This window comes from Drosophila takahashii, chromosome 2L (assembly GCF_030179915.1).
Source record: "Drosophila takahashii strain IR98-3 E-12201 chromosome 2L, DtakHiC1v2, whole genome shotgun sequence".
NCBI classification, from domain to species: domain Eukaryota; kingdom Metazoa; phylum Arthropoda; class Insecta; order Diptera; family Drosophilidae; genus Drosophila; species Drosophila takahashii.
In genome coordinates, this window is record NC_091678.1 from 13,677,168 (window position 1) to 13,701,853 (window position 24,686).

The window sequence follows — 24,686 nt, forward strand, 5'->3', positions numbered from 1 at the left end:
GAAATTATGTTGGCTTCAGTTGCTTGTAAAACATTTTTCGAAAATTCTCCAAATTTTTTCTGTGGACGCTATAAATTCCATGGCGTGCAGGGAGCCACCACAGACTGCGATCGTCATTAACTTGCTGATTGGCGATTTGGTTCAGGATGCCGTCAACGAGCCGCTCAAGCTCTCCGAACAGAAGAACACCTGCCAGCGGCTCTTCGACATTTTGGGCTTTCAGGCCGACGAATGCTTTGATGACGTGGACGGCGGCAGTGATGTGGCCATAACACCCAGTTCGAGCACCCTTCAGACCATTTCAAAATCGCGTCCAGTCGAGGCCAACAAGAGGAATTGGTACGGTTGGATGTCCAAGGCATTGGCAGAAGGTAAGACTATGTTTTCTTTGAAGGAACATCCATTATTTCAAAGAGGAGGGCTGAAAATGAATGTTTTTTAAAGCTGTAGGTTTGAAAATGAAAAATAATTTTCTATTTATGGAAACATATGATAATTTCCTAATTTTTTCGTGATTTCCAGTGATTTTAAAAAGAATTCCAAAAAAAACTGATGAAAATAACATAAAAGCTTAAAAAACTTCGTTTTTCAATTTATTTTTACCACTGATTTCTTTGGTTACACTTACCTCTTTTTAAAATCAAAGAATTCTGATAAGTGCCTATGAACCCGCAGAAAATTCCGAGGACGATATTGAGATCTTCAGGAAGAATGAAAGCGATGGGCTTAAGAGTATCCATTCGATCGCAGTGCAGACGGAGCAGCCGCGCCGACGCCTCAGATCGTGTCCTGTGGACCTTGCCCCCATAACACTTGCACCCTGCGAATTGACGCGCCACACGATCTTCATCGATGCCGTTGCCGTGCCAATACCGAACATCCTAAATCGGCCGCCATTGGCCGATCGCTTTTGCTATATGTTGACCGACTTCGCATCGGCGCTATATTGTAGTCTCGCCATCATGTGTTGTTGCACCCCCAATATGTTGAGATAAATTAAAAGTGGCAACGCGATGGGGCCTCTGTTTTGCTAAAATAAGTTACTGTTTATTTTATTTTTCTAAAGTAAAACTTTTAAAGCAAATATAAGGGACATGTGGTATTCAAAAAGAATGCAACATTTTTACAGATATCTCTTTTACGATCCTGGATGCACCATTGATATTACAATATTATTTTATATAGAAAATTCGTTCATTCTATTGTAGAGATGCCATCATGTTTTATTGCACCCTAAATATGTTTAGATAAATTAGAATTGGAAACGCGATGTTCTGCTAAATTTGCCACTGCTTTTATTTATTTAATCGAAGAGCGAAAATAAACCGCTTATCTTAATTGTGCGGGCTGTGGAATGCGCGCCAAGTTGCGTTTCAAGTCGATCTGCTGGTTGACATTCGTATGCAAGAAGCCATAGAAGTGGCTCAACAACAAGTAAAGACACCACAGGCACAGGACAATGAACAGGGCAAAGGTGATATTCTCGCCGATCATGTAGGCGCAGGCCACGATGGCTTCGCCCGTCTGCACGAGGACATGCCACATCCTTTGGCGCAGCGGCGGCCTTTGCATATCCGTGGCCGAAGTCACCGATTCCACCTCGATGTGGATGGTGTGCTGCAACACCTTGCTCGGTTTCTCCTTTTCCGGATCAACACTTCCGCTTACGGCCGCTAATTTGGCCTCTAAATCCGTACCCTCGGCTTGTTTCTGATCTACGGCACTCCAAGAAGTCTGACTGCTCACCTCACAGGAGGGCTTCATTGTAATATCCGATAGCCGACTGAGACTCGATGCTCTGTGCTCCGCATTTTCATCTTCTGCAAAGAGCAAATCATTTAAAGCTTTTTGTGATCGACTTAAAAGGGCTTTTCTATTTTTTTCGATATTTAATTGTTTTTATTTTAAACCTCGGTATTATCAAAATTTTCCATTTTCAGGGTCTATTATATACTCTTAAATCAGTTAGTATTTTCTAAATTAAATTAATTTCAGAACAATGTTTACAAATAGTTACTTGATTTAAAAAAATATATATATTTTTATAAGTTTTTTTGGTTTTATTGGACTAACAAAATTCAAACAAAATTTATATGTGAAAATTCAATGTGTTCTTTTGTGCCGAAAGTTTTTGTTTTTGCAGCATGAATGAAAAGCTTAACTTTGAGAACATGAAAGCAAAGGTAAAATGCAAATAAAAATATTTTTTTATAATAATAAAATATATAAGGATTCTGTAGGGAAAAATCTATACAGCTCACTGAATGTGAAATGTAAAGATTAATTAAAAATGCCTTCCCAGCTTTTCAAGCCCTTTGTTTCGCCCAACAAAAGGGGTGCAAATAATAGGGCATATCTTACCTTCCTTCAAAGCTAACTGCTCGGATTGAACTCGCTTCAGTCGAAATGGAACACCAACATGATGCTGGTGCTCAGTGTCCAGGAGTTTGGTGTAATCCTCGAACAAATTCAGTAGCTCAGCAAAGCGTTTGGTGATCTGTTTATGACTCAGATGGATCTCGGTCAGATAACCGGGTATTTTGTTATCAGGTATCTGCTCATCTCCATTCCTAATGTTCCAGCCAATAGGTGGAGCCCTAGTTTCATTCCCGAAATTGTTTTCCGCTTGTGCAATTACAGTGGAGCTATCATCTCCCGCAGCATCACCACTCATTTGACTCAGCATGTGGAGGTCTCTTCAAAATCTTTGGATTTAGTGTGTTTTTTCTGTGAAAATCATGAGTGTGCGAGTATAAAGTGATTTAAATTTATTTCCTACCGTTCGTGTCATTTCAAAATTGTCTGCTCGGAATTTGTATAGCAAAGGGTTGCTTTATCTGCTTCAAACGACCCTGACAGCCCTGCAATTGAGCCTCGTCGTTGGCCAGTGGATAATTTTTGCGCTAAATTAAGCAATTTCCTCTCCTGTCTGGCCGGCAGCTTCCCAATGCTGCTGTCCATCGACACTTCAGGGTCGGCTCTCGTCTAAGGATTTTCCTGTCTAATATGACAATTATGACGGTCTACTGCACTAATGTTATTTTGCATAAGTGCATTTTAAAGAACACAATCATGCTAGAGGGTTGTTCCCAATCTGAATTTTCCATTTGTCCGGTCGCATATTTGTTAAGATTTTACAAAAAAAAATAAAAATAACTCAATAAAACTTTCTTAATTTAAAAAACATGATTTTAAATCTTTAAAAAAAGTTGTTTATAGTAAATTTATTGAACCGCTAAGAGCTGTTTTAAAGTACGCTTTAAACTCTGAATTCCATTTCATTTTTAAGTTCTAACCCGTTCATTAAATCTAACCAACGAACGAGAAAACGGACATAAGACTACTGAAAAGTATAAATTGAAAAACCATTCTTACAATTTAATTCAAATTATTTAATACGAAACTTCACATTCATTATTTTCCCTAATCTATAAGCACTATAAATTTATGAAAATAAAATCTCTTGGTTTTGGCCACCCATAAACTGTAATTTTATTATCTGACGGATATTTTTTTCGTATTCGCTTTAGAACCAAATTCATTCCACCAGACTTAAACCACAATTTCCGTTCAATGGCAAAAAGCTGTCTCCGTATATTTCATAATTTGTTCGAGGGAAACTTTTCGATGAAACTCTATTAAAGGCAGGGACATAATAAATTCATGGAATCTCTCGAGTTGGCTGCTGAAGCATTGGTCTGGGGGGATATACGTATTACGTTGTATGGCATGTGGACAGTACGCACATTTGTTGGGTTGGTGAAAATCTGGAGAGTGGGTGGGAACTTCCCTCGATGCTGTCCCCGCATTAAGTCCTCTGGTGGCCAGTGCGCACCTGCTACTCAGTGGTCGTGTTCTTTCATTTTTTCGGGGGGAGGTGGCATGCATCTTTGGCTCCAACCATTGTTATCATTTAAAAGGCTTAAGTGCGCCGAAGATTTATATTTATATATTTGAAAGGAAAGGAATAAAACGACCGGCAGAGTTGTCCCTGCGACGAGAAAATAAGATAAACGTACACTTTATTGATTTTCCACTCGCATGTGCCGGCCAGTGTGTTTGCCTTTGGATGCTGTTGATGCTCTGGATGCTCTGTTGCCATGGACTGCATTCCCTGCCTCTGCCACAGCTTTTGCCCTTTTGTGGCGCAGTTTTGTCGCCTGTCCAAAAAAGAAGGGGGAGTTGGTATGGTAAGGGGTTTACATATATAGGGTGTGGGTGCATAGAGTGGGCTTAACTGGGCGGCCAACGCCTGCGCTTGATTCATCTGCCAGTTGATTGGTGTTTGTGCGAAAGTGTTGAAGCAGAACAACTGGGATTGAGTGGCCGCCATCCTTTATCCTCCAGTCCACCTCCCGGGCTGTATGTTAAGCTTTATTTGTGTTGCCTACTTTGAGGCTGCACCGAGGGGCTCACAAATCGATCGTGCTGCTGCTTTCGTATATTGGATTTACACAAAGCCCATTTTGCAAATGCATTTCATGAAAATCCAGCCGACTTTAAATCGTTCACTTTAATCTCAGTGCATTTAAATAACATCATAAATAAATTGGGTATAAATATGGAAAATTTTTCAAAAAAGTCAGAGATAAGAATTATTTTTCAGTTTATTTCAAATGTTACCGGGAACTTTTATTTATAAAAATCAAAATTAAAGTCTTATCGATGTAGCACCATCAGTTACAGATCTTTGAGGAATATTCTAAAAATCAATCAATGGCTTAGCATTTATGGTGTTTTTATGTTCATATTCCAACATTAAGCGTATGCTAAATCCCACTTAAATAATTACTGTTCTCATTTAAAATTATCGTTAATTTAAATTGAATTTATCACACCCTTTCTTGTTCCCATCTTTTTCGTTTTTTGGCAACCTTCCTGATTACGCTGTCTAAAATTGTGTCGGCCTCTTTCTGGGATTTATGAGGTGTTGCTGCACTCATAAAAATATTTTTCTACATTTTAGAAAATCGCCCTAAAAAATTTTTCGCCTTTGAACTGAGAAAAATTTTCTATTTTCACGACAAATTTGCCATAAATTTAAGGCAGGTGACCATAAAAAAATATTTTTAGGGTTAATTTTTCTATTTTTCTTATATTTAGGGCGGTTTTTTTCGATTTGCTTCGTTTTGACCTTTTCTAAATCCAACGGCGAATTGCCCTAATTTTTTTTCTAAAATTTCTCTAAATACAAGGGCGATTTGCCTTAAAAATCACTCCAAAAGTGTGAAATTCGGTAGCCCAGCGGTCTAATCACTTGCGCTTTCAACTTTGCTATATGAGGACTAAGGTTGTGGGTTCGAACCCTGTGTGATTCAACTTGATTTTTATGTTTTTTTTTTTTTGTAAACATTATAATACTGAGGACATTTTTTCGTCCGAATTTTAAATTAAAGTAGTCTTTAAACCTTAAAAACGTATGGGAGTTCTGAGTTAAAAGCATACTTTATACGGTTTAGTTGCCTTTAGTCATATTATAACGTAGACCTCAAGAAAATAAGATATGTGCAGAGTTTGTTCGTCGTCTTGCGCGATGGGTCTGTGGTGCAGCGTTAGGACGTTAGACTCTAAACCGAGAGGTCGTGGGTTCGATTCTCGCAATGACCAAAAAAAGTAAGTTGTTTTTTCTCCTCATATTTATTTCCCTAATTCGTTTACAAACATGATTTTTCAGTTCTAACGGCTGTTCTGTATAGATCGGGCCCCCCTCTTAGCGCAGCTCCCATATAAGCTACACACCAATACAACAATATGAAACGGTGTCCTCCGCCGGTTTTGTGTAATTAAAGCAGTCCCAGTTCCCAGAATATACACGATTAAAAAATACATGCTTCCCAAATTCAGTTAAGCATGCTCAAACTCGAATTTTTTTAATTTGTCTAATTTTTTAGGGCATTTGCCTTTAAAAACAGAAAATTCGCCCTTAATTTTAGAAAAATACACCTTAAAATTAGGGCAAATCACCCTAAAAAAAGGAAAATATTTCTTATTTCAAGAAAAATCACCCTAAATTAAACCAAATTTCCATCGGGATTTTTTAGAAAATTTTTCTAAATACACGGGCGAATCGCCAGCGGATACGATTTATGGGCGATTTTCTAAATCCACGGGCGAAAAGTCAGTTTTTTAGGGCGATTTAGGGTAAAAATTTCTATGAGTGTGATTATTCTCGGTGCCGCACGATAAAAATATATAAATCTATATAGCCCAAATGGTGCAACTGGGCGAATATAGTAGGCGTCTAACCGTTGCCAAAAGTTCCAGTCTGGGCCAGCTCGTAAATAATATTTGTTTAGAGATATTTTTGCCTTAATGCTTGTTTGCTTCCTATTACTCTGGGTCGGCTCGTTTATCATCTTGGCCAAAGCCAGCAATTTCGGATGCTGCAGGAGCAAAAAGGACTAGCGAGTGGCGCAGCATGCATTCAATTAGCGCCTGGCAAGAATCAGATTTTCATCGTACCATATAATCATAAAGCTCATAATTTCTCAAGTTTTTTTTTGGATAGCAGATAGGTTTTAAATGTAAGTTCAGTCTGGAAATACATAGCTTTAATTCTAAGTTTCAGCTACTACAATTAAATGTTTTTAAAACTTTAAAAATTACAAAATTACACTGTGCAGCATTTTTAGTGCTTTTTAAATTTACCTCGATGGATGCTATATTTTTGGATTCGTTACGAATTCCCAAGTTAAACTGCGTTTTCCAAAAAGTTCCCCGACGCAAGGATTCTTAGCAAAAGGACCTCAAAGTTCGAAAAATGCTGAAATTGGCCAACTTTGCGGAGCTCTCAGAGGCAAATGGATGCATGGATTGATTCGATGTTAAAGTTTTTTAAAAGATACGCCCTTTATCTTTTAAACCCCTTACTTAAAAAATTTTTAAGATTTTTTTTAAGGCAGAAACAAATTCTAGAAAACATAGTCAAAAAACATAAAAGTATACAGCTGCGGTCAAAATGGTAGTAGTGTTACCGCCCTGTGTATTTAAAAGTTTGTTGTTGTAATAGATCTTTTCCTGGTAATATTGTATTGATTATAATTTTACTATTAGACTAATTGGATAAGAAAAAATTACAACATCAAACTTTTAAAAACACAAGGCGGCAACACTGCTACTATTTTGACCGCAGCTGTATGTTTTTCAGTTTTTTGACTATGTTTTTTGGAATTTATTTCTGCCTTAAAAAAAATCCTAAAATTATTTTATGTATGGGGTTTGAAAGATAAAGGGTGTATCTTTTAAAAAACTTTAACTTCGAACCAGGCCATGCATCCATTTGCCTCTGAGAGCTCCGCAAAGTTGGCCAATTTCAGCATTTTTCGAACTTTGAGGTCCTTTTTCTAAGAATCCTTGCGTCGGGGAACTCTTTGGAAAACGCAGTTTAACTTGGGAATTCGTAACGAATCCAAAAATATAGCATTCATCGAGGTTAATTTGATGCTGCATAGTGTTATTAAACAAGAAATTTAAATAAAAAATGTTAAGATTTTGAAATATTTTGAAAGTGAAAACAAAAGCTGTCTGATAATAAAATCAAACCTAGTAACTTTATAAACCGATTCCTGCTGATATCTTTACTGAATACTGCGATGTTGTAGGATGGGGTCCATTTTGTTATACAAACAAAATATAAGTTGATGTCACACTCACTTACACCTGCCAGAGTCTTCAAAGCGTTGTCAAAGCGCTTGCCACTCTTGTCTATGGCAAGTGGTAAGTGAAATTTCCGGGTGAGTCCCCAATCCCCAGCCAGGACCCCTTCGAATTCCCCATCCTTGTGGCAATCAGTAGCTGGCTATTTTCTCACCTGGCCACTTGGCGCTTAGACATGGCCCGCTGCTGGTTAGTTGGCATTTAATGGCATTTGACACTCTTCACGGTGTCTGCAAGCAAAAACATCACGAGCAAATACAAAATAGAAGAAAAAAGGCGGTAAGAACGTTATATTGCCGAGTAACCCGACCGTAAAATACCCAGCACTTGGTTAATTTTTGCCTACTGAAATACATTTGTGAAAAAATTTTTAACCTAAATAAAATAGTTTATAAACTGAGTCAAAATCTGCCAAGTGGGCCACCCCTGTTCCGAAGGTCCGATTTTCATCGAACTTTTTTACTTTTCCGGTTCACAACGAAAATATAAGAACTTCATTTGAACGGTTTTGCGAAATTTTGAGTTTTACCGGAGTTATAGTGGTCAAAACATGGCATTTTTGTCACTTTTTCGAAAAAGTTGCACTCAGTCATTAATTCATAACTTCGGAACGGTTAGAGATATCTTTATGATGTTTTCACTAATCGCTCAAGAATTATTATGGCTTTCCATAAAAAAATGTAAAAAAAAATTAAAAATTTTTGTTCTTAAAAATAAATCAACATTTTTTTTTAGTTTTTATTTTTTTCAGTGTTCTTCACCAGCTATAGAGTTTAAAACCATTTGAAAATAAAGTTTGATTCATTACGAAAAAGATCCAAAAAAAAAAAGAGTGGCCCGGCCAAAGGTTTTTCGCAATATCGACTTGAAGAAGGGCGCACAGCGGTTTCCCATACAAAACGGCAAAAAGTCCCCCATTGACAGCTGACGCTACGCTCGCTACGGCATGTGTTGACCAGCCAGTTTTCACGAGCAAGCCGTTTTTGTATGGGAAACCGCTGTGCGCTCTTCTTCAAATCGATATTGCCAAAAACCTTTGGCCGGGCCACTCTTTTTTTTTTTTGGATCTTTTTCGTAATGAATCAAACTTTATTTTCAAATGGTTTTAAACTCTATAGCTGGTGAAGAACACTGAAAAAAATAAAAACTAAAAAAAAATGTTGATTTATTTTTAAGAACAAAAATTTTTAATTTTATTTTACATTTATTTATGGAAAGCCATAATAATTCTTGAGCGATTAGTGAAAACATCATAAAGATATCTCTAACCGTTCCGAAGTTATGAATTAATGACTGAGTGCAACTTTTTCGAAAAAGTGACAAAAATGCCATGTTTTGACCACTATAACTCCGGTAAAACTCAAAATTTCGCAAAACCGTTCAAATGAAGTTCTTATATTTTCGTTGTGAACCGGAAAAGTAAAAAAGTTCGATGAAAATCGGACCTTCGGAACAGGGGTGGCCCACTTGGCAGATTTTGACTCAACTAACTTTTACTTTTTTATATACTTTTTTTATTGCTGCAGATATGATAGAAAACAAATTAAAGCTTGTACAGCCAAAAAAAAATAGTCAACCTAAATTGAATAAATTCCGAGCTAATAAAAAATGATGTAAACATTTTTGAAAATTATTTTTCTTATTCTGGTCTACAGCCTAAATTTAATGGGTAATTATAGAAAAAGTTGTTTTAAGTACAGATACTTTTATTTAAAATTTACAAATATAACGAGTTCAGGGTGAATACATTATTGAGTTTCTTTTAAAAATAATAATAAAATATTTTTGACTGGCAATAATTCATCCTGTTAAGTAAATTGTCATGAGTACAATATACCCGTGGGAATACCGCGTAAAAAAGTAGGATAAAGGAGAGTAAAATAGACGTAATGGAAATATTGCTAAGAAAATCAATAGAAAACGATAAAGGAGATAGAAGGACAGGCACCAGGCTGCATGGAGCCGGTCGAGCACTTGCCTAATGAAGTTGTCCCTTGAATCGGGGAAAGCGTCGAAGGAAGGACCACGATGGTGGAGTAAAAAAAGGAAGCTTGCGCCGGGGGTCCTTAGACAACAGCAATAACAACATCAATGCACTTAATGCTCTTGTTTGCTTAACTTTATTTGATGTTCTGGCCTCGCTTATTTTCCCATACTCTGCGTTCTGACATATGTATAAGCAAAAAGCCACGCAATTTGCCATGGCTTTTGTCTTTTGCCATATGTACGAATTCAGGAAATGTAATTTCTGAGACAGAAGAAAATTCCGATTAGAGGGCACTGATTTGTGATTGCTGATTGTATCTGTGGAATGCGGGGCTTAACATTAGAGCTAGCAGATTATCGATATTTTCGATATTATCACAATATTGTTTCGATAATATCGTTGATTTCATTGGGAAAAATATAAAATATCAAGCTACCTTAGTATGCCACTATTAAATTTTGCTAAAATTTTCTCTTAAAGATATAGAAAGAAATAAATTGATTTAAATATTTTGTCAAGCGACCAAGTTTAATTTGCCTGAGCTTTTAAAAGAGTATTTAATTATTCAGCATGCCGTACTTACTCTCTAACTTTCGCTGTTATTTTCCTGGCTGGTCTTGTTATTGTTTTTCCAGCGATGACTATGTTGTTTACAAATGAACGCAGTTTACGCAGCACGAACAGCAGGACAAGGACTTTTCCCTGCCTGCCACATGCTGACCACTGGTTATCGTAAAAAATAAAGAAAAAGAAAAATGAAGTAAAAGAAAAAAAGGGTGGGAATAAATAAAAACAGGACATCAACTTGCTGGTCTCGAGTGTAATGCATTTAGCGTTGGTAAAGAAAATATTCGCTGTTGCCTCGTACCGAATACTTGGCTTATTTTGCGGTCAAATTAATGCAGCTGCAGGAGGCAGGACGACCAGGACAGCCAGGATGTCTGGAACTCGTTCACGGTGCATGTATTTTTAATTAATTGCAAGACCGCCCCTCCCCTTCCTTCCTCATCCGAATAGCATGAGTTGAGTTTGCCTGACCATCGCATGCCATGTCCTCCCATGTGGTCAGTTGCGCCTCTCGTCCTTCGTTTCTCGTCCATGTTTCTCCCGTTTTCTTGCCTCCTTGTGTGTGTGAGAGGAGTCAGTGCCTGTGTGCAGGAACTCCTGATACATTAATAGGTTTAATTTTACTTTTTTCCGAGTGTCCTGTATTGGCATGACTACAGAAGAGACCCAGAGACTTCGATATCAATTATGGAAGACTAGAATTAATAATTACTTATAACTTAAGTAACTGATTTTGAATTAGTTATTGTACTAGGAAAGTTCAAATTGATTTCCAAAAGAGGACAACATTATAAAATTCATTTTTACTAGGATTCAAGAGAGATAAATGAATGAAATTAGTTTTAAAGTCCAAAATAAACCTGTTTTCTCATTTTAATATCTTATCAAAAAATCTTTTTTTTTAACATATAAATTTAAATGATATTGTTGATATGCATTTTGTTAAAAGAACTTGCAATTAGGAATCTGGTGATTTTATTAGATTTTGTATAACATTGCACCGTCTATAAAAAAACGAAAATAATTTTTAAGACATTTTTAAAATATCTGAGTTAAAAAAACACAATAAATTTGTATGTAAAGGTGGAATTTAATTTTAATTTGTTTTTAATAATTGTTTTAAGCAAGTGTATGAAATAGTTTTCTAAACATAGATTGAGGCCCCGTAGCTATATCTAAATTTAAGTTCGCCTGTAAATTTTAAAATTTAAAAATATATTTCTAAATTTTTTGGAGAATTAATAAATTTAAATGAATTTGTAAAAATTAATTTTGTTAAAAGCTGATGATTTTAAAAATATTTTTTAAAGCATTGTACCGTCTTTTGCAAGTCCAAAATAATTTTAAAAGCACTTTTAAAATGCCTGGGTAAAAAGAGCACAATGAAGTCGCATCGAAAGCGGTTGAAAAACTTGTTGTTATCATCATTTTTCGCTGTATGACCGCAACCTAACGCCACCGCCGCCGCCGTCACCAGCAGCGCTACATCATTTGCGGTTAATTGTAATTAAAGTTCAGTGGTATGCTCCAAAGCACACATGTTGTTGTGGCCCTTGCCCCGGCACAAAGTTTTCTGCGTGGTGGTGGGCACCACAAAATACCGCACCATCGCACCAGGATATCCTGTGCGAGCTCAGCATTCCATGCTCATGATGTCGCAACTAAAGCAAACAATTTGAAACAATTCGATACGCAGCACACACATTGTTGTGTCGTCTTTGTATGTAATTTTGGCAAACAACAAACAAAATTCCTGTGACGACAAACGACTCGCCCCCAAAAAAAAAAGAAGAACAATGCCGGAAACGAAAACCAAGACGCTCTGCAGCCCCAGCAATGGCCTCGAGCAGGAGGACGAGGCCGACGTCACTGCAGCCGCCAATCGTCTGGTCACTCGCACCCGCAGGACACCCACTCAAGGACACCCAAGACACCTACAACCACAGCGCCAAGGTCGTCGAGATGCCACCGGCTTTACGGCCAACCAGGAGGTGCGGCTGAAGGCCGGCGACATGCGCATGGCCCGGATGCAGATCGGTCTCTCCCAGCTGCGCACCGAAATGGAGGAGTCGAGCAAGCAGCTCAGGGACCTCTGCAAGGCGATGCGAGTTGATATAGATGCTGAGTAGAATGTCCCAAAAATGTCCTGTAAAATGAAAAATTTTGGAATTTTTTAATTATGCTGTTCAAGTTTAAATTTGAATGTTTATCTTGGACGTTTTGTGATCAAATTTAAATGTTTATCTAGAAAGTTTCGCGATCAATAAAGTTTGTAACCTAAGTTTAATCCAGGAAAATGTGTAATCAGGTATATTGATTACAAACGGATCGGATTTAAAGATATTTCTGTGTTACTCGCTGTATATACAATACAAAATATGTTTTTGGGGTATACTTAGATATTATGACTCTTAGAAAGCCATGTTTCAAAATTGGCTTGCTTATAGAAAAATAGCTAAGATAAGTGAACAATTCTTAGAGATTTTTAAAACGTTTTTTAAATCTTCGCTTCAAAATACGCACGATTTATGACAATCAAAAATATTTAAACAATATTTTCCCCTCTTTTCTTGCAGGCTGGATGGATCCCACGTCAATTTCATGTATGAGTTTTAGCATTAAAACTACCGAAGCTCACTCGAAGCCCACCAAAAAGCATTCGGCTGTTGTTGCACGGAGCCTACAGAAAGAGACAGGTAGATAGATGTTCGTACATATAAGCTGCATTCATATGTTAATGTATGTAAACCCCTGCCTTCTCATAATTCCCGACCCCAAATCCCTTTCGCACTTGGGAGTTTGGTTTGGGGGAAAGCGTGATGGCTTGATTTAAATTAAAAATTTATTGCATATTTTTTTTGCTCCACCCATCATTGCATATTGCCACTGAGTGAGAGTGAGTGTGTGTGTGGGCCCAGGAAAAAGGATCAAAAAAATGTGCAAGTTTGTATTTAAATTTATATAGACGTGTGTGTGTGTTTATAAATTAAATTTGTGTGCGCACAGGGCCAACAACCGGCAACATGCATGAACATGCCATGAACTCGAATTTCCAACGCCAACGGGTTAAGGATGTCCTGGCCGGGGGAAAGCTGAAAGATATGTAGGTACATGTGGGGTGCAGGGTGCAGGGTGCAGGGTGAAAGCCAAAGGAGCTCCACGGTGGGTGCTCTGCTCTCCCTCCCTCTCCCTCTGTTGAGTCAAGGGTCTGGCGGTCTGGCACTTCAGCAACCGTTTTGATTACTCGCATGTTTTCGCGTGCAACTAAATTAGCGCACGTGTAATCAAGTTCTTTTCGCTGTAACAAAAAAAAAACAACGAAAAAATATGGAAAATATACATTGAAGCTTGTATAAACCTCGGAAGCTCCTTCCTCCCTTTGGCACACAAAGTCCCCATCCATTAACCTTCTTTCGCCTTCGCTCCCGGGTTCATATTCTTGTGCGGCGCTTGTTGTTGTCGGCAGGATGTTTAAACTAAAGTAATTGATGTCCCCTTGGATGACATATTTCACGAAAAGTGGAAATTCGGCAATAAATCATTCCAAATCATCTTATAAAATATTCAGCAGAATGGCTAGGAACATGGTGCATTAGATTACATATTTTTTATTGTGTCTGGCAGTTTGAACTTTTCTTCAGCTAAAGTCTCTTTAATTTGAGCTAGTTTAATTTGCAAAAAAGTGTAGCTAAGAAAAGGGTATCTGATATTCGAGGCAGTTATTTCGTTATATTAATCCATGATAAAACCCCTGGCTCCTTATCAACCTTCATAATCATTAGAAGCTATCTGTTTTGTGAGCTAACTAATAGATAATAACAAGTATGTACAAAATAACACATCTGTTGCATTATCAAGATGATAAAATAAAAGTAGCATATGTTGCAATCAGAGGGAGTAAAAATGTAAACCAGAAAAACAAATATTAGAAGGAACCCAATTTTACTGCAATGGTATATAAACTATAGCTAAGCAAGGTTAGCTAAGCTTATAGTTTTATTTGAAATCCATTATGTTAGTACTTTAAACGGATCTGTTGCAAACGGTATAATTTTTCCGCTTGCAGTGACTCGAGCCCTCAATTTCTGATTCATGATGTACTCAATTATGGAACGAAATTTTCCTAGCGGTACAAAGGAGGGGAAGTCCTCTTCACTCATCGACATGTTTTTCACTTCATAGTTAACGTGCTGTAATATTAATTAAAAATTCATTTATATATATATTTATTTTTTTTTTAAATATTCTTACCGCTTGAAAGGGGCATTGAAATTTAACATTTGAGTGTTTTTTCAAATTCTTGACATACATGTTAAATAAACGGTTTTTGTTGGCATTTTCCAGAATGTAACATCCATCGAACTCAACATCATAGAGTTTCATTTTCTGTTTGCCGTTTAGCTTCCAAAAATCCAGTGCAGCATGCACACTTACTTGGTCAACAGGACGTTTGAAAATATGCCTCGACGTCATGTAGGTGCGATTGTCTACCTGGTAGACCTCGCATTCAAATTTCTCATACACTTCACTGTCAAGATTGGTAATGTTAACTTGCTCAATAATAACCCGAAAGTTTCGATCTTCACTTCTCATACGTTTAAAGATGATGAGAAGAAAGAAGCAGATCCAAAGCCAAAAATTTATGACTGCAGCTAAAAGCGAACTGCTGACTGATTTATGGCCACTGAATTTATAAAAATGTAAAATAATTTTTAAAAGCACTTAAATATTATGGTTCTGTTTTGTTACTTTATTGCCCATTAAAATTTATTAAAAACATTTAATTTAATTAGCGTTTACGGGGATGCCACTAATATCAGTGAAATTTGTTTTGAAAAATACAAATTTTGCTAACGACCCAATCGGCTACGAGCTACACGACCATGGATAGTTAATTGCAGGGCTCGGCGTTTTTTAACGAATATATTGCAGTCCGAAATCCAGTTCAATTCTGGCGCATAGCTGGGTATTAGCTTTGAGTTGATTGTAAAATGATCAATGTAATACCTTTTATTCTTAAGAAAAAGAAAAGTAAATTATAAACGAATTTATTTTATTTAAAGTATCCCTACTTACCTTTTTAAATGGACATTGCAGTGGAAAATTTGCAACGCGCCGCAACTCATCGGCAATCATCTTTAGTAAAAATTGTGATTGCAGAGAATCCAAGACCTCACAATAGTCCAATTCCATGGCCGTGTAGTTGATTATGGATGGGCCGTGTTTTAGACTAAATACGTAAATGCCTTTGACGTCAGTAACATCTTCTGCCAGGGAGAACTCCGCTGAGAATGATGAGGGAGAACCAGAATGCTTGGAGTTTCCACCCAAATGGCAGCTAACATTTTTCACAACTTCTGGGAAAAATGTGGGGCAGCTAATATGCGTCATATATGCGTCCATCTTGTTGAAAAGTCAATATATTAAATACAATTTTATTAAATTCGCTTTAAACAATACCTACCCTTGCCCAAACATGGTTCAGAATAATTGTGCATAAGACCAGGACAAGCAGAGGTAAAATGCTTGGAGGTTTCATTTTAGCGAGAAAATAGTTTATGACTACATAAAAAATGTAAAACGTTGTCTTTTGACATAAACACAAAGTAATGCATTTCTAATTGGTTTTGAATTACACTGTAAATTGCTTTATAAAGGTATAATTGATTTGGATGAACACGAAATGAGGCGTGATAAACAAACAATAAATAGGATAAAGAAATATATTATTGATTAATATTATCGTTCTTGGTAATTACAAGTATGAAGTAATAATATATATTAAATATCGGAATTTATAAATTCAAAGACTGGGTGTGACTTTTCCATGGGTTACAACACGAGATATGATAAAAGTTTCGTTAAGATAAAAGTTACAAAGGCATCGGAATGTGCCAGAGGGCACAAATGTGGGAAATTCCTGCTCATCCAAATACATTCCTTCCTGAGTATAATTGAAGTTCTGAAAATATAGATATTATAACTCATTCTATTTGCTTAGAAATGTATACATACCGCTTTGAGGGGGCATCGCATGTTGGACTTTTTAAAGTTATTCGAATATATGTTCAAAAATCGATTTTTATGATAACTTCCCATTAGGAGACAGGCATCCACTCGAGCATCGTACAACTTCATTGCTTGGCCGTTTGGTTTCTTAAAATCCAAGACGGTTCGAACATCCATTTTAACGATTTCGCGGTTTAACAGCATTTGACAATTCACATAACTACGATTATTTATTTGTTGAACCTGGCAACCCAACTTTTCGATTGTTCCCGAGTCAAAAATCCTAGTGGTGACATTATCAAGGATTATATGAAAATTTCTCTGCGCTGTGCTCGCACATCTGAAAATCAGAAGCCAGCGGATCCAAAACCAAGTTCTCATGTCAAAAGCTTATATTGAAATGACAAAGTTCTGTTTAATTATTATTATTTCCATTTGATGAACAAGTAATTTATTTGTTTGTTTATTTTGTTTTATTATAGGTGATTGCCTTTTTATGCCAGTTACACTCAAAATATTTATTAATAATATAATCTAGGATTTTTCATTTATTTGTGAAAATATTTCTTAAACATCAGATTTCTACGATCTTAATTCTTAAACTGATAAATGCAATTATGCAATTTCTAAAATGTTAAAAAATTGAATTCAAGAAAATGTTACTTTAATAAATCATTTATTTGCGTTGTTTGAGATTGAAAAAGGTTTTTACATATTGAAAGTAAGCAATAAATGTAAAGGCTCAAATGTAAATGCAAAAGTTAGATTTGTATTTATAAATCAAGAATAAATACATTTTTAAGTGTTTTTTTACTTATTGGGAACCACTTTGCCTTGCGTGACGATCCGCAATCCCAATCGGTCTTGGGTAAAATACTCGGTTAAGGTGCGAAATGTACCAAAAGGAACGAAAGGAGGAAGATCCTGCTCATCCATATGCCAGTTTCTTAAAGTATAACTGTAGTTCTGTGAAAAATTCAAGGTACATTATTGTTACGTAATATCGACATAAATTAGTATTTGCTCACCATTTTTAAAGGACACGCTAGATTAGCATTTACATGCTTTCTGAAGCTCTTCACGTAAATATTAAACAATCCATTCCGGTGAGCAGTTTTTAAAAATTGACATGCATCCATGCGACCATCGTAGAGTTTGAGTTTCTTCTTATTACTGGACTTCCAAAAATCCATGGTTGTGTGCATTAATATATCCTCGACATCGGACTTTAGTTTCATCTCACCGTTAACATAACTCCGATTGTTAAGATGAACGATGCGGAAATCAATATTCTCGATCAAATCGCGTACCTTGTATTTTACCGAAAACTCATCCAAGTTTATTCGAAATTTACGCTCCTCACATTTCAAGCCAATGTGGTTGCTAGACCACAAAATCCAGAACAAAGCATACGTGGCCAACGCTTTCATTTTAATGTTTCTCGATTTCGATTAAGAGTGCTGATTTGATGCCTAGGGGATTCGAAATTATTCCACACACGTTTGAACATTCGGCCAATTAAGAACTCGTTTTTGGATGATTGAATAAATAGTTTTAGCAACAAAAAAATTTAAATTGTTTAAATAGAGCTTATTATTTTTTTCATATGAAACGACATTCGCAAAATATACCTATACTTATATACTATAATCCATTCCATTTTGCAATACGGGTTATGCTAATTATTAAAAAATATTCACATCACAATACAGTTATTTTTTGCTGAATATTTTTTATTTATTGATGGCTTTATTTCATATTAGAATAATTGAAAAGCTTAGGGTTTTGCCAAAACTTCGCCATGTGCTACAATACGAATTGCCAAACGCTGTTGGGTGAAATATTCTGTGACCGTACGGAATTTACCGACTGGCACAAAAGGTGGTAGATCATTTTCATCCAAAAACCAATCCACCATCTTGTAGGTGTAATTCTAGAAAAAGTACGGAATTTAAGAAAGTTTCAGTTTCAACTTCATTTAACATACCGCTTTAAATGGACACGTCAAAATAACATTAGCATGCTTTTTGAAGCTCTTCACATAGAAGTTAAACAGTTTATTTTGGTGAATACTTCGGAGGAGGAGACATCCATCTACTCGAACATCGTATAATTTCATTTTCGTTTGAGCGTTCGGTTTCCAAAACTCCATCACAGCCCGAACATTCAAATCGCCAACATCCCTTTTGAGAATCATCTCTGCGTTGACGTAGCTCCGATTATTCACTTGAGCCAAATGACAATCCATCTTTTCAAAAATGTCTGGCACCTTATACTTGATAGCGAATTCATCAAAGAAAACGCGAAAGGTGCGCTTATCACTACTAGCCAAGTCCATCAGGACGTATAGACCACATATCAAATACGACGTTTTCATGACCAATGCTTATACTATAATGCTACTCGATTTTCAGCAGAATCAATACGATTTTGGGCGGCCAATTTACAAATATATTTAATTTAAGATGGCTGGGTTTGATATTATTTTAATTATTATTAGGCATATTTGTGTTAAAGTAATTATTACTGGTGTATAAATATTTGTACCTTAATGTGTTCGCTCAAGCGAAGAAATTAAAGCCTTGACTTTTAAAATAAAATATTGAAAAAGACTCATTGTTTTTAACACATTCTTCACCTTTATGTACAGTTATAAAAATTCACACATCTCGTTTTTGGTTTCTTGCTTAATTGGTCCATAATTACTAAAGTCATCGAACCAAATCCGTAATAGAAAATCCACGCTCCATATAATGCCAAAATTACTTTTGGATTATTCATTTAAAATCTTTTTTTTTTGTTTTTTAAAACAGAAAATTTGGATATTATTATTGCGTTAACGTTTGATCAATTTTCCATCAGTCTGCATGTGAGCCAATAGCTTAGATTTGTGGTGGAAAGACATTTTCAGGCGAAAAGTGCACTCCGGCAACAGATCTGGTAGCATATCTTCGTCGACATAGGCTCTAGTCAGGGAGTAATTAAAATTCTATAACAAAGGAAAAGAAAATGTGGTTTGTAACGTTCCAAAAAGTATACTACAATTTTTGTTCTTTTCAAGTAATATTTAGTTTTTATGTTAATTTCAAATTAAATCTATTTAAACTTACTGGCTTAAGTGGGCACTTTGGTTTGGTGTTGAGAAACTCCGCATAGTTATTGTAAAGCATTCTAATGAATTTATTTTTATAACCATTATTCAAAACCGAGCAGAAGTTCAATTTCACACTATAGAGTCGCATTTCCGGTCGCTTAGGACGCATAACGTCCATTGAGGAAACAAGTATTAGATCATTGATCAGCCGATTAATCATCATATGCCCCGAGAGATAACTGCGATTTGACTCCTGTTCGAGAACAGCACTTTGGGATAGGAACAGGTCGTGATCATCGACGTTGAAGGTGAAGCGATCCACGTACACCACATGGGCACCCAAAAAGCAGTTGATCAGCGAACTGAAAACGAGTAGGCTAAGCTTGTGGAAAGACATTCGAAAGATGAAAAACGGCTGACTTGGCCACTGGATTACTGACTTGGCTACGAACTACGAACAACTACTAATGGGGGATTCCATTGTGCTCGTAATTATGAGCTGACGGAGCAAGCCCTAATGGCTTTTTAAATGGTGTCGTCTGGTCTAAATTGCCGCAATCTCTCAATATGTCAACAATACGTATTCATATACACATAAATAATTTTCTCCATGTGTTTCTTTTTTTTTCTTCGTTCTTTTTGGGTCTTTGAGTCGCTTTCAGAAATGCAAAAAAAAAGTGTATATACTTGCACACAAAAGTAAAATGAAAATGTTTCACGTATGGAAAGATTGAGTTGAGAAGGCGGCTAAGTACATAAAAAGAGTAAAAAAAAGAAATCCAAAAAAGGGGGAAAAGAAAGAGAAACCCTATTTTCTCGACTGTAATGTTACTCAGTATCAAATGAGATATGAAACTTTGCAGATTACAGTTTTTATACTAATAGACGGTAACGAAAGCACAAAGATATATGTACATAAATCGATTTATTTTATTTGTAAACTGTAGGACAAATTCAAATTGGTTTGGATAATTATTATAAAAAACAAACCTTGAGCCAGCCAAAAAAAACATAAAAAAACATTTTAATATTTAAAATAAATTGTATTACTACAATTGCCTCATAAGTTTATTCGGAAGCTGCGATTTTGTGTGCAAGAATTTAATTGAAATTTTAGGTCTAACAAGTGATTTAGTTTATATTTGAGTTAAGCTAAATCTTGGTTATAAAAAATGCCTGTTTTAAAAACGATTTTTTTTAAATTGTCTTTATTTAAGGAATTTAATACTAATTAAATTCAGAACTACACATTTCGATATTTTTTAAAGACTTTTTTCACTTTGGAACTAGAAAAACTTGGATTTTTGAAGACGAAAAACAGTTTATTACCAAATATTCGCATGTCGAGTACACCTTTTCATATCTCGCCGTGTTCGGGGCTCAAAACGCGACCCCAAGGATGTCAACAGAAATGTTAATAACACCAGCGCTACCGCCGACGAGCTGCAGCTGGAAGGATCCAAGGATGGGGAATGGGGCTGGGAATGGGGCTACAAGGATGCAGATGGGCTGGATTGCCTGGCTCTGCCAGCCGAAGCAAAAACAGTGGCCGTAAAACAGAAAGGCAAAGTAAAGTTGGGAGGAAAGTGGAGGAACGAGTAAGAGAGTAAGGCAAAAGGCAACGCAGGCGGCCCAGTCGAGTGTAGTTCAAACATCACACCTACCGTCTGGGATCTGGAGAGTCTCGACTCGTCTGCGGATGGTGCTGCGGTCCATATTATGTAAACATTTGCAGGGCTTCAATCTTTATTTTTTCTGTTCAGCTGCCTTCTTTCCTCTCCTGTGGATCCCAGCTGGTTTCCATGGTTCCTTGCAGAGTGCGTGTGGGAGTTTGGGGTTTTTTTTGTGGACGAATACGTGTGCAAGTTTTTGCATGATAAAACAAAGAGACTTATACTACCAATTCATATGACAAAAAATATTTTTGACACACTCAGTTTGGTAAATTATATCGCCAAAGAAATTAAGTAAATTCTGCCTTTCACATATTTCATAAATTCTGAAATTTTTACTAGAAAAAGTCGCAGGATCAAGTCTTAAAATAGAATAGTTCATTTAAAAAAAGAGACGTAATTTTCTTACTTACCTAACTATCATGTAATTTGATTGTCCATTTATCTTCTACATTTCACTTAAAATGACAAATCAATAGCTTTTAGATTCAATATGCGTGCTGAGCTACTGCTTTATTTCCACGACCTGTTATTTCTTCCTGGCGAAGAAAACAAACTAATTTTCCCATTTTCATATACCAATTTCCCTAAGTGACCAATTTGTCCGAGTGCAATTAACACAGACCATCCGTGCTCCTGGGGGGCAGCAGGGAAAAATACGTACTTCTAATGGCCAACGTGTACTTGGCAACAAACTGAAAAGATTGTTGCGTTGCATTTTAAATATCAAAGTGTATATATTATGCAAATTTGTGCAATTTTCATTGATGCCTCCATACGTATATCGTATATATATGATAGGATAGGACGAGCTTGAGTTGAAAACCACAGCGCCAGGCCTTAATTAGTCTTTGTGAGCGTGTGAGGCTCATTTCATATGCAAATTGCAGTCGATTGGTTTCGCATTACATAATTAATAATTCAACGAGAATGCTTGTCAATCACATACACGAATACGAATACGCCTACCAAGGAACCCACACAAGAGACGAGCTATTAGAAATTCAAGTAGAGATCCTGCGGTTTCAATCATAAGAATATTATTAGTTTGATTACATATCAGGGTGTTAAGATTGGCCATTTTTAATTTCAGTTCCCTATAATCTAGAAATGGAACAATTTTAATAATATATGGCGGTTTTTGGATTAAAGAAATATTCTACAAATTCCAAAATAAAGTCGGGCATTGAAAGATTAACTTTAAAGTTAACAAGAGATGTTAACAAATCGATTTTAAAATCGACTTAAACGATTTTGTTATATTTGTTTTTAGGGAATCGATTTTAAGTCTAATTCTAAATCTTTATGACGTTCTAAAAATGTAATGCTTCGCACGGGGCAAAGTAAATATAAACACCTCGCCTAAATGTGCTAAATCCGTTATAGAATCACCGACTTGTGTGGGCTGTTTGTGATCGGTCTGCCGACAAAATGGCCTCTGGTCCTCCATGTCTATATCCAATGTCTGCGTCACTGGCGATGCCAGGGCCTATTTGTGCAATCAATAAATTTTACAGTCGAATGCCCAGGTGCTGGCATCAACAATTTTCGCATCTAGCGGACGCCTGCAGTTGGCAACAAATGGGAGTGGCAGTCAAAGAAGAAGATATTTCCAATTTCGGAATACAATTTATTAACATTTTCCGATGATTTTCCGGCCATTAAACTGTTTCTCGTTTAAAGGAACAAAACAAATTTGAATGCTTAAAATTTTCGCCTTGATTACATTAATTGTAATGCAATATTTATTAGCAAACTATACAGCCACAATAAGTATCACTGATGTTGATGAAACTTGCTCTGCAACTGAATATTCGGTGCCTCATCCCGTTCACGAAAATCAACCGTGTCTGCTGCAAAACACTCGTTAAAAATCACTTAAAATTCCATCATCATAAATTTGTCAAAAAATTCACTCACTTGCTCTGAGCGAAGCTTTAACGTGTCGACATTGATGCTGTCTTTTGTCTACTATCATCACACTCCCTTCCTCGCTTTTGGGATTAGTTTTCCGACCAGCACCACAATGGTCTTCATTTCCCATGCACAAATGTCTCTTCTGAATCTGCGGAAATCATTTTATAAAATGGTCTTGGCAAGGTCGTTGGAATGTTAAGTTTTCAACGTAATTTTAAATTGTAGTTAAAACTTTTAAATAATACCATAATTTGTTGCAAAACTTTAAAAAGAAAATTAAAATTATTTAAAAGTTTAAATAGTTTACTCTAAATTTATGATTTATCATTAAATGATTTATTTTGATAAAAGCCAGAATATTGATTTAAAAAAATAAATATTTCTAACTTTATTTTATCTTATAGCTGACATTTGACCCTCGGTGTGTATTCAGTTTTGAAAAAAAGTATGTACATAGAGTTGAGCTCCAGCTCTGCCAAAGCTAAAAAAAACTTCTTCAAGACAAATGAGCTTTCCTTTAAGACCATTCGCCGTCTAAGTTTTCTTATGACAACCTTTAGTTTATTACTTTTGGTTTATGTTTTCGTCAGTTGGCCGAATGTTTTATTTTAGCGGCCGTCGCAACAGCAGGGGGCAACTTCCACGGACCACCGCCACATGCCCCAAAGTTAACAGCTTTTTGTGGCAAGGTCTTTTTGGCCCTGGCTCCATGGTGACTTCAATTTTTGGCAACAAAACGCAGCTAAAACTTGCTGCAACGGCAAAAATGGAGGAGTAAAAGAGAAAAAGCAAAAAAATAAAAAAAAAACATCACCCAAGGCAAAAAAGCAATAACAAAATATTATTATCAGAATCATTCATCATGTGGCTGCAGGCAATAAATTTTGGTCTAGCTCCCAAATGCAACAACAACCATAATGGCAGGGCCCAGGGAAGAAGAAGAAGAACTACAATTATTGTAGCAGCAGTAGGTACACAAAGAACCCAGGCTTTTGGCTAACTGTTAATAAATCGCAGTGCCAGATATCAGCCAACAGTTAGCACAGTTAGCAACTGTGGGCCAACAGCAGCTGGTGATGTGGCGCCGCCCCCCAAAAGTTCCACCCCTTTTGCCGCCCACCGTCAATCTGAAAACCCCACCGCAGACGCATAAAAGTTCGGGGGCTTTACCCCCGAAACGAACTTTAACTTTAAGCGAGGCGTGGCTGGGGCCATAAAGCATTAACATAAAACTCCCAAAAATACAAAAGACGAAGGGAAAAATAAAGAAAAAAAAAGAGGGCGAAATGAAAATAGTTACTGCTAAGAATCTCCCCTGCTTTTATATCAGGAGGCAGTCAGCTGCTCAGCGAAGCTGTAAATTTACGCATTACTTAAACCGTTTCCATCTATTCCGGAGGCCAAAAGATAATTTAGAATATATGCATTCTTCGGATTAAAAAAACCATGGAAATTTATTCATTTTTTTCTTGTGATGCGCGTTTTAGTATATGGGAAAGATTTAATCACTATACTTAAATTAAATAGGTAATTTAATAATATAATTATTTCGATAATATTAAACTTAATTCCCGGGATATTTATTTACTTGATAATTTAATAATACCCATAATTGTTTTGATAATATAAATCTCATTCTACAAATGCAAATGGAACTCAGCTCTTCTATCTTACTTAAGTGTATAAGGTCTATAAATAAATGATATCACCGTCAGCGATATTGCTCGGTAGAAACTACACAAATGCATATAAACCGATAGTGAAAACTAAAGATAAAAACCGT

The 24,686-nt window shown here is 36.3% G+C and overlaps 10 protein-coding genes across 24 annotated transcripts in view; 3 read left to right on the top strand and 7 right to left on the bottom strand.

Moving 5' to 3' along the window:
- B4 (imaginal disc development protein B4) overlaps nucleotides 1-24,686 on the top strand; it is a 53,294-nt gene that overhangs the window by 8,389 nt on the left and 20,219 nt on the right. For all 15 annotated transcript variants that reach the window (XR_011418972.1, XR_011418974.1, XR_011418973.1 and 12 more), the window contains one exon: nucleotides 12,787-12,906. The gene's annotated coding sequence lies outside the window, so the exon portion shown is untranslated. Of the gene's footprint in view, nucleotides 1-12,786; nucleotides 12,907-24,686 lie in introns of those variants that run through there.
- On the top strand, nucleotides 80-1,039 carry LOC108058215 (uncharacterized). Its single transcript, XM_017142817.3, has 2 exons — nucleotides 80-371; nucleotides 676-1,039. The coding sequence occupies exons 1-2, from the start codon at nucleotides 80-82 to the stop codon at nucleotides 993-995; spliced, it is 612 nt and encodes a 203-aa protein (XP_016998306.2). The 3' UTR covers nucleotides 996-1,039.
- LOC108058213 (uncharacterized) lies at nucleotides 1,267-2,814 on the bottom strand. The gene is made up of 2 exons (XM_017142812.3): nucleotides 2,362-2,814; nucleotides 1,267-1,820 (listed from the first exon to the last, which is right to left on the bottom strand). The coding sequence occupies exons 1-2, from the start codon at nucleotides 2,684-2,686 to the stop codon at nucleotides 1,330-1,332; spliced, it is 816 nt and encodes a 271-aa protein (XP_016998301.2). The 5' UTR covers nucleotides 2,687-2,814; the 3' UTR covers nucleotides 1,267-1,329.
- LOC108058218 (uncharacterized) lies at nucleotides 11,870-12,483 on the top strand. The gene has a single exon (XM_017142820.3). It carries the CDS (start codon nucleotides 12,007-12,009, stop codon nucleotides 12,337-12,339), a length of 333 nt encoding a protein of 110 aa, XP_016998309.2. The 5' UTR covers nucleotides 11,870-12,006; the 3' UTR covers nucleotides 12,340-12,483.
- LOC108058203 (uncharacterized) lies at nucleotides 14,221-14,848 on the bottom strand (the record flags this gene model as incomplete). The annotated part of the gene is made up of 2 exons (XM_017142798.2): nucleotides 14,221-14,400; nucleotides 14,462-14,848. Coding segments are annotated over 2 exons (567 nt in total), but the record flags the coding sequence as incomplete, so codon positions are not given.
- LOC108058217 (uncharacterized) lies at nucleotides 14,999-15,613 on the bottom strand. The gene is made up of 2 exons (XM_017142819.2): nucleotides 15,287-15,613; nucleotides 14,999-15,225 (listed from the first exon to the last, which is right to left on the bottom strand). Exons 1-2 carry the CDS (start codon nucleotides 15,611-15,613, stop codon nucleotides 15,061-15,063), a joined length of 492 nt encoding a protein of 163 aa, XP_016998308.2. The 3' UTR covers nucleotides 14,999-15,060.
- Nucleotides 16,014-16,600, bottom strand: LOC108058202 (uncharacterized). The gene is made up of 2 exons (XM_017142797.2): nucleotides 16,226-16,600; nucleotides 16,014-16,172 (listed from the first exon to the last, which is right to left on the bottom strand). The coding sequence occupies exons 1-2, from the start codon at nucleotides 16,598-16,600 to the stop codon at nucleotides 16,014-16,016; spliced, it is 534 nt and encodes a 177-aa protein (XP_016998286.2).
- LOC108058201 (uncharacterized) lies at nucleotides 17,030-17,649 on the bottom strand. The gene is made up of 2 exons (XM_044395245.1): nucleotides 17,248-17,649; nucleotides 17,030-17,185 (listed from the first exon to the last, which is right to left on the bottom strand). Exons 1-2 carry the CDS (start codon nucleotides 17,647-17,649, stop codon nucleotides 17,030-17,032), a joined length of 558 nt encoding a protein of 185 aa, XP_044251180.1.
- Nucleotides 17,984-18,754, bottom strand: LOC108058200 (uncharacterized). Its single transcript, XM_017142794.3, has 2 exons — nucleotides 18,207-18,754; nucleotides 17,984-18,152 (listed from the first exon to the last, which is right to left on the bottom strand). Exons 1-2 carry the CDS (start codon nucleotides 18,594-18,596, stop codon nucleotides 17,997-17,999), a joined length of 546 nt encoding a protein of 181 aa, XP_016998283.2. The 5' UTR covers nucleotides 18,597-18,754; the 3' UTR covers nucleotides 17,984-17,996.
- Nucleotides 18,865-19,743, bottom strand: LOC108058216 (uncharacterized). Its single transcript, XM_017142818.3, has 2 exons — nucleotides 19,330-19,743; nucleotides 18,865-19,208 (listed from the first exon to the last, which is right to left on the bottom strand). The coding sequence occupies exons 1-2, from the start codon at nucleotides 19,708-19,710 to the stop codon at nucleotides 19,056-19,058; spliced, it is 534 nt and encodes a 177-aa protein (XP_016998307.2). The 5' UTR covers nucleotides 19,711-19,743; the 3' UTR covers nucleotides 18,865-19,055.

What these genes read in the sequence shown, in the direction of transcription:
- LOC108058216 (XM_017142818.3), bottom strand. Translation starts at nt 19,710, where the DNA reads ATGTCTTTCCACAAGCTTAGCCTACTCGTTTTCAGTTCGCTGATCAAC. An exon ending in CAAAGTGCCCACTTAAGCCA is followed by an intron (nt 19,209 to 19,329) that starts GTAAGTTTAAAT and finishes CCTTTGTTATAG; the next exon opens with AATTTTAATTACTCCCTGAC.
- LOC108058202 (XM_017142797.2), bottom strand. Translation starts at nt 16,600, where the DNA reads ATGAGAACTTGGTTTTGGATCCGCTGGCTTCTGATTTTCAGATGTGCG. An exon ending in TGCGATGCCCCCTCAAAGCG is followed by an intron (nt 16,173 to 16,225) that starts GTATGTATACAT and finishes CTATATTTTCAG; the next exon opens with AACTTCAATTATACTCAGGA.
- LOC108058213 (XM_017142812.3), bottom strand. Translation starts at nt 2,686, where the DNA reads ATGCTGAGTCAAATGAGTGGTGATGCTGCGGGAGATGATAGCTCCACT. An exon ending in GCAGTTAGCTTTGAAGGAAG is followed by an intron (nt 1,821 to 2,361) that starts GTAAGATATGCC and finishes TGCTCTTTGCAG; the next exon opens with AAGATGAAAATGCGGAGCAC.
- LOC108058201 (XM_044395245.1), bottom strand. Translation starts at nt 17,649, where the DNA reads ATGAAAGCGTTGGCCACGTATGCTTTGTTCTGGATTTTGTGGTCTAGC. An exon ending in TAGCGTGTCCTTTAAAAATG is followed by an intron (nt 17,186 to 17,247) that starts GTGAGCAAATAC and finishes AATTTTTCACAG; the next exon opens with AACTACAGTTATACTTTAAG.
- LOC108058217 (XM_017142819.2), bottom strand. Translation starts at nt 15,613, where the DNA reads ATGGACGCATATATGACGCATATTAGCTGCCCCACATTTTTCCCAGAA. An exon ending in TGCAATGTCCATTTAAAAAG is followed by an intron (nt 15,226 to 15,286) that starts GTAAGTAGGGAT and finishes CTTTTTCTTAAG; the next exon opens with AATAAAAGGTATTACATTGA.
- LOC108058215 (XM_017142817.3), top strand. Translation starts at nt 80, where the DNA reads ATGGCGTGCAGGGAGCCACCACAGACTGCGATCGTCATTAACTTGCTG. An exon ending in GTCCAAGGCATTGGCAGAAG is followed by an intron (nt 372 to 675) that starts GTAAGACTATGT and finishes ATGAACCCGCAG; the next exon opens with AAAATTCCGAGGACGATATT.
- LOC108058200 (XM_017142794.3), bottom strand. Translation starts at nt 18,596, where the DNA reads ATGAAAACGTCGTATTTGATATGTGGTCTATACGTCCTGATGGACTTG. An exon ending in TGACGTGTCCATTTAAAGCG is followed by an intron (nt 18,153 to 18,206) that starts GTATGTTAAATG and finishes TACTTTTTCTAG; the next exon opens with AATTACACCTACAAGATGGT.
- LOC108058218 (XM_017142820.3), top strand. Translation starts at nt 12,007, where the DNA reads ATGCCGGAAACGAAAACCAAGACGCTCTGCAGCCCCAGCAATGGCCTC.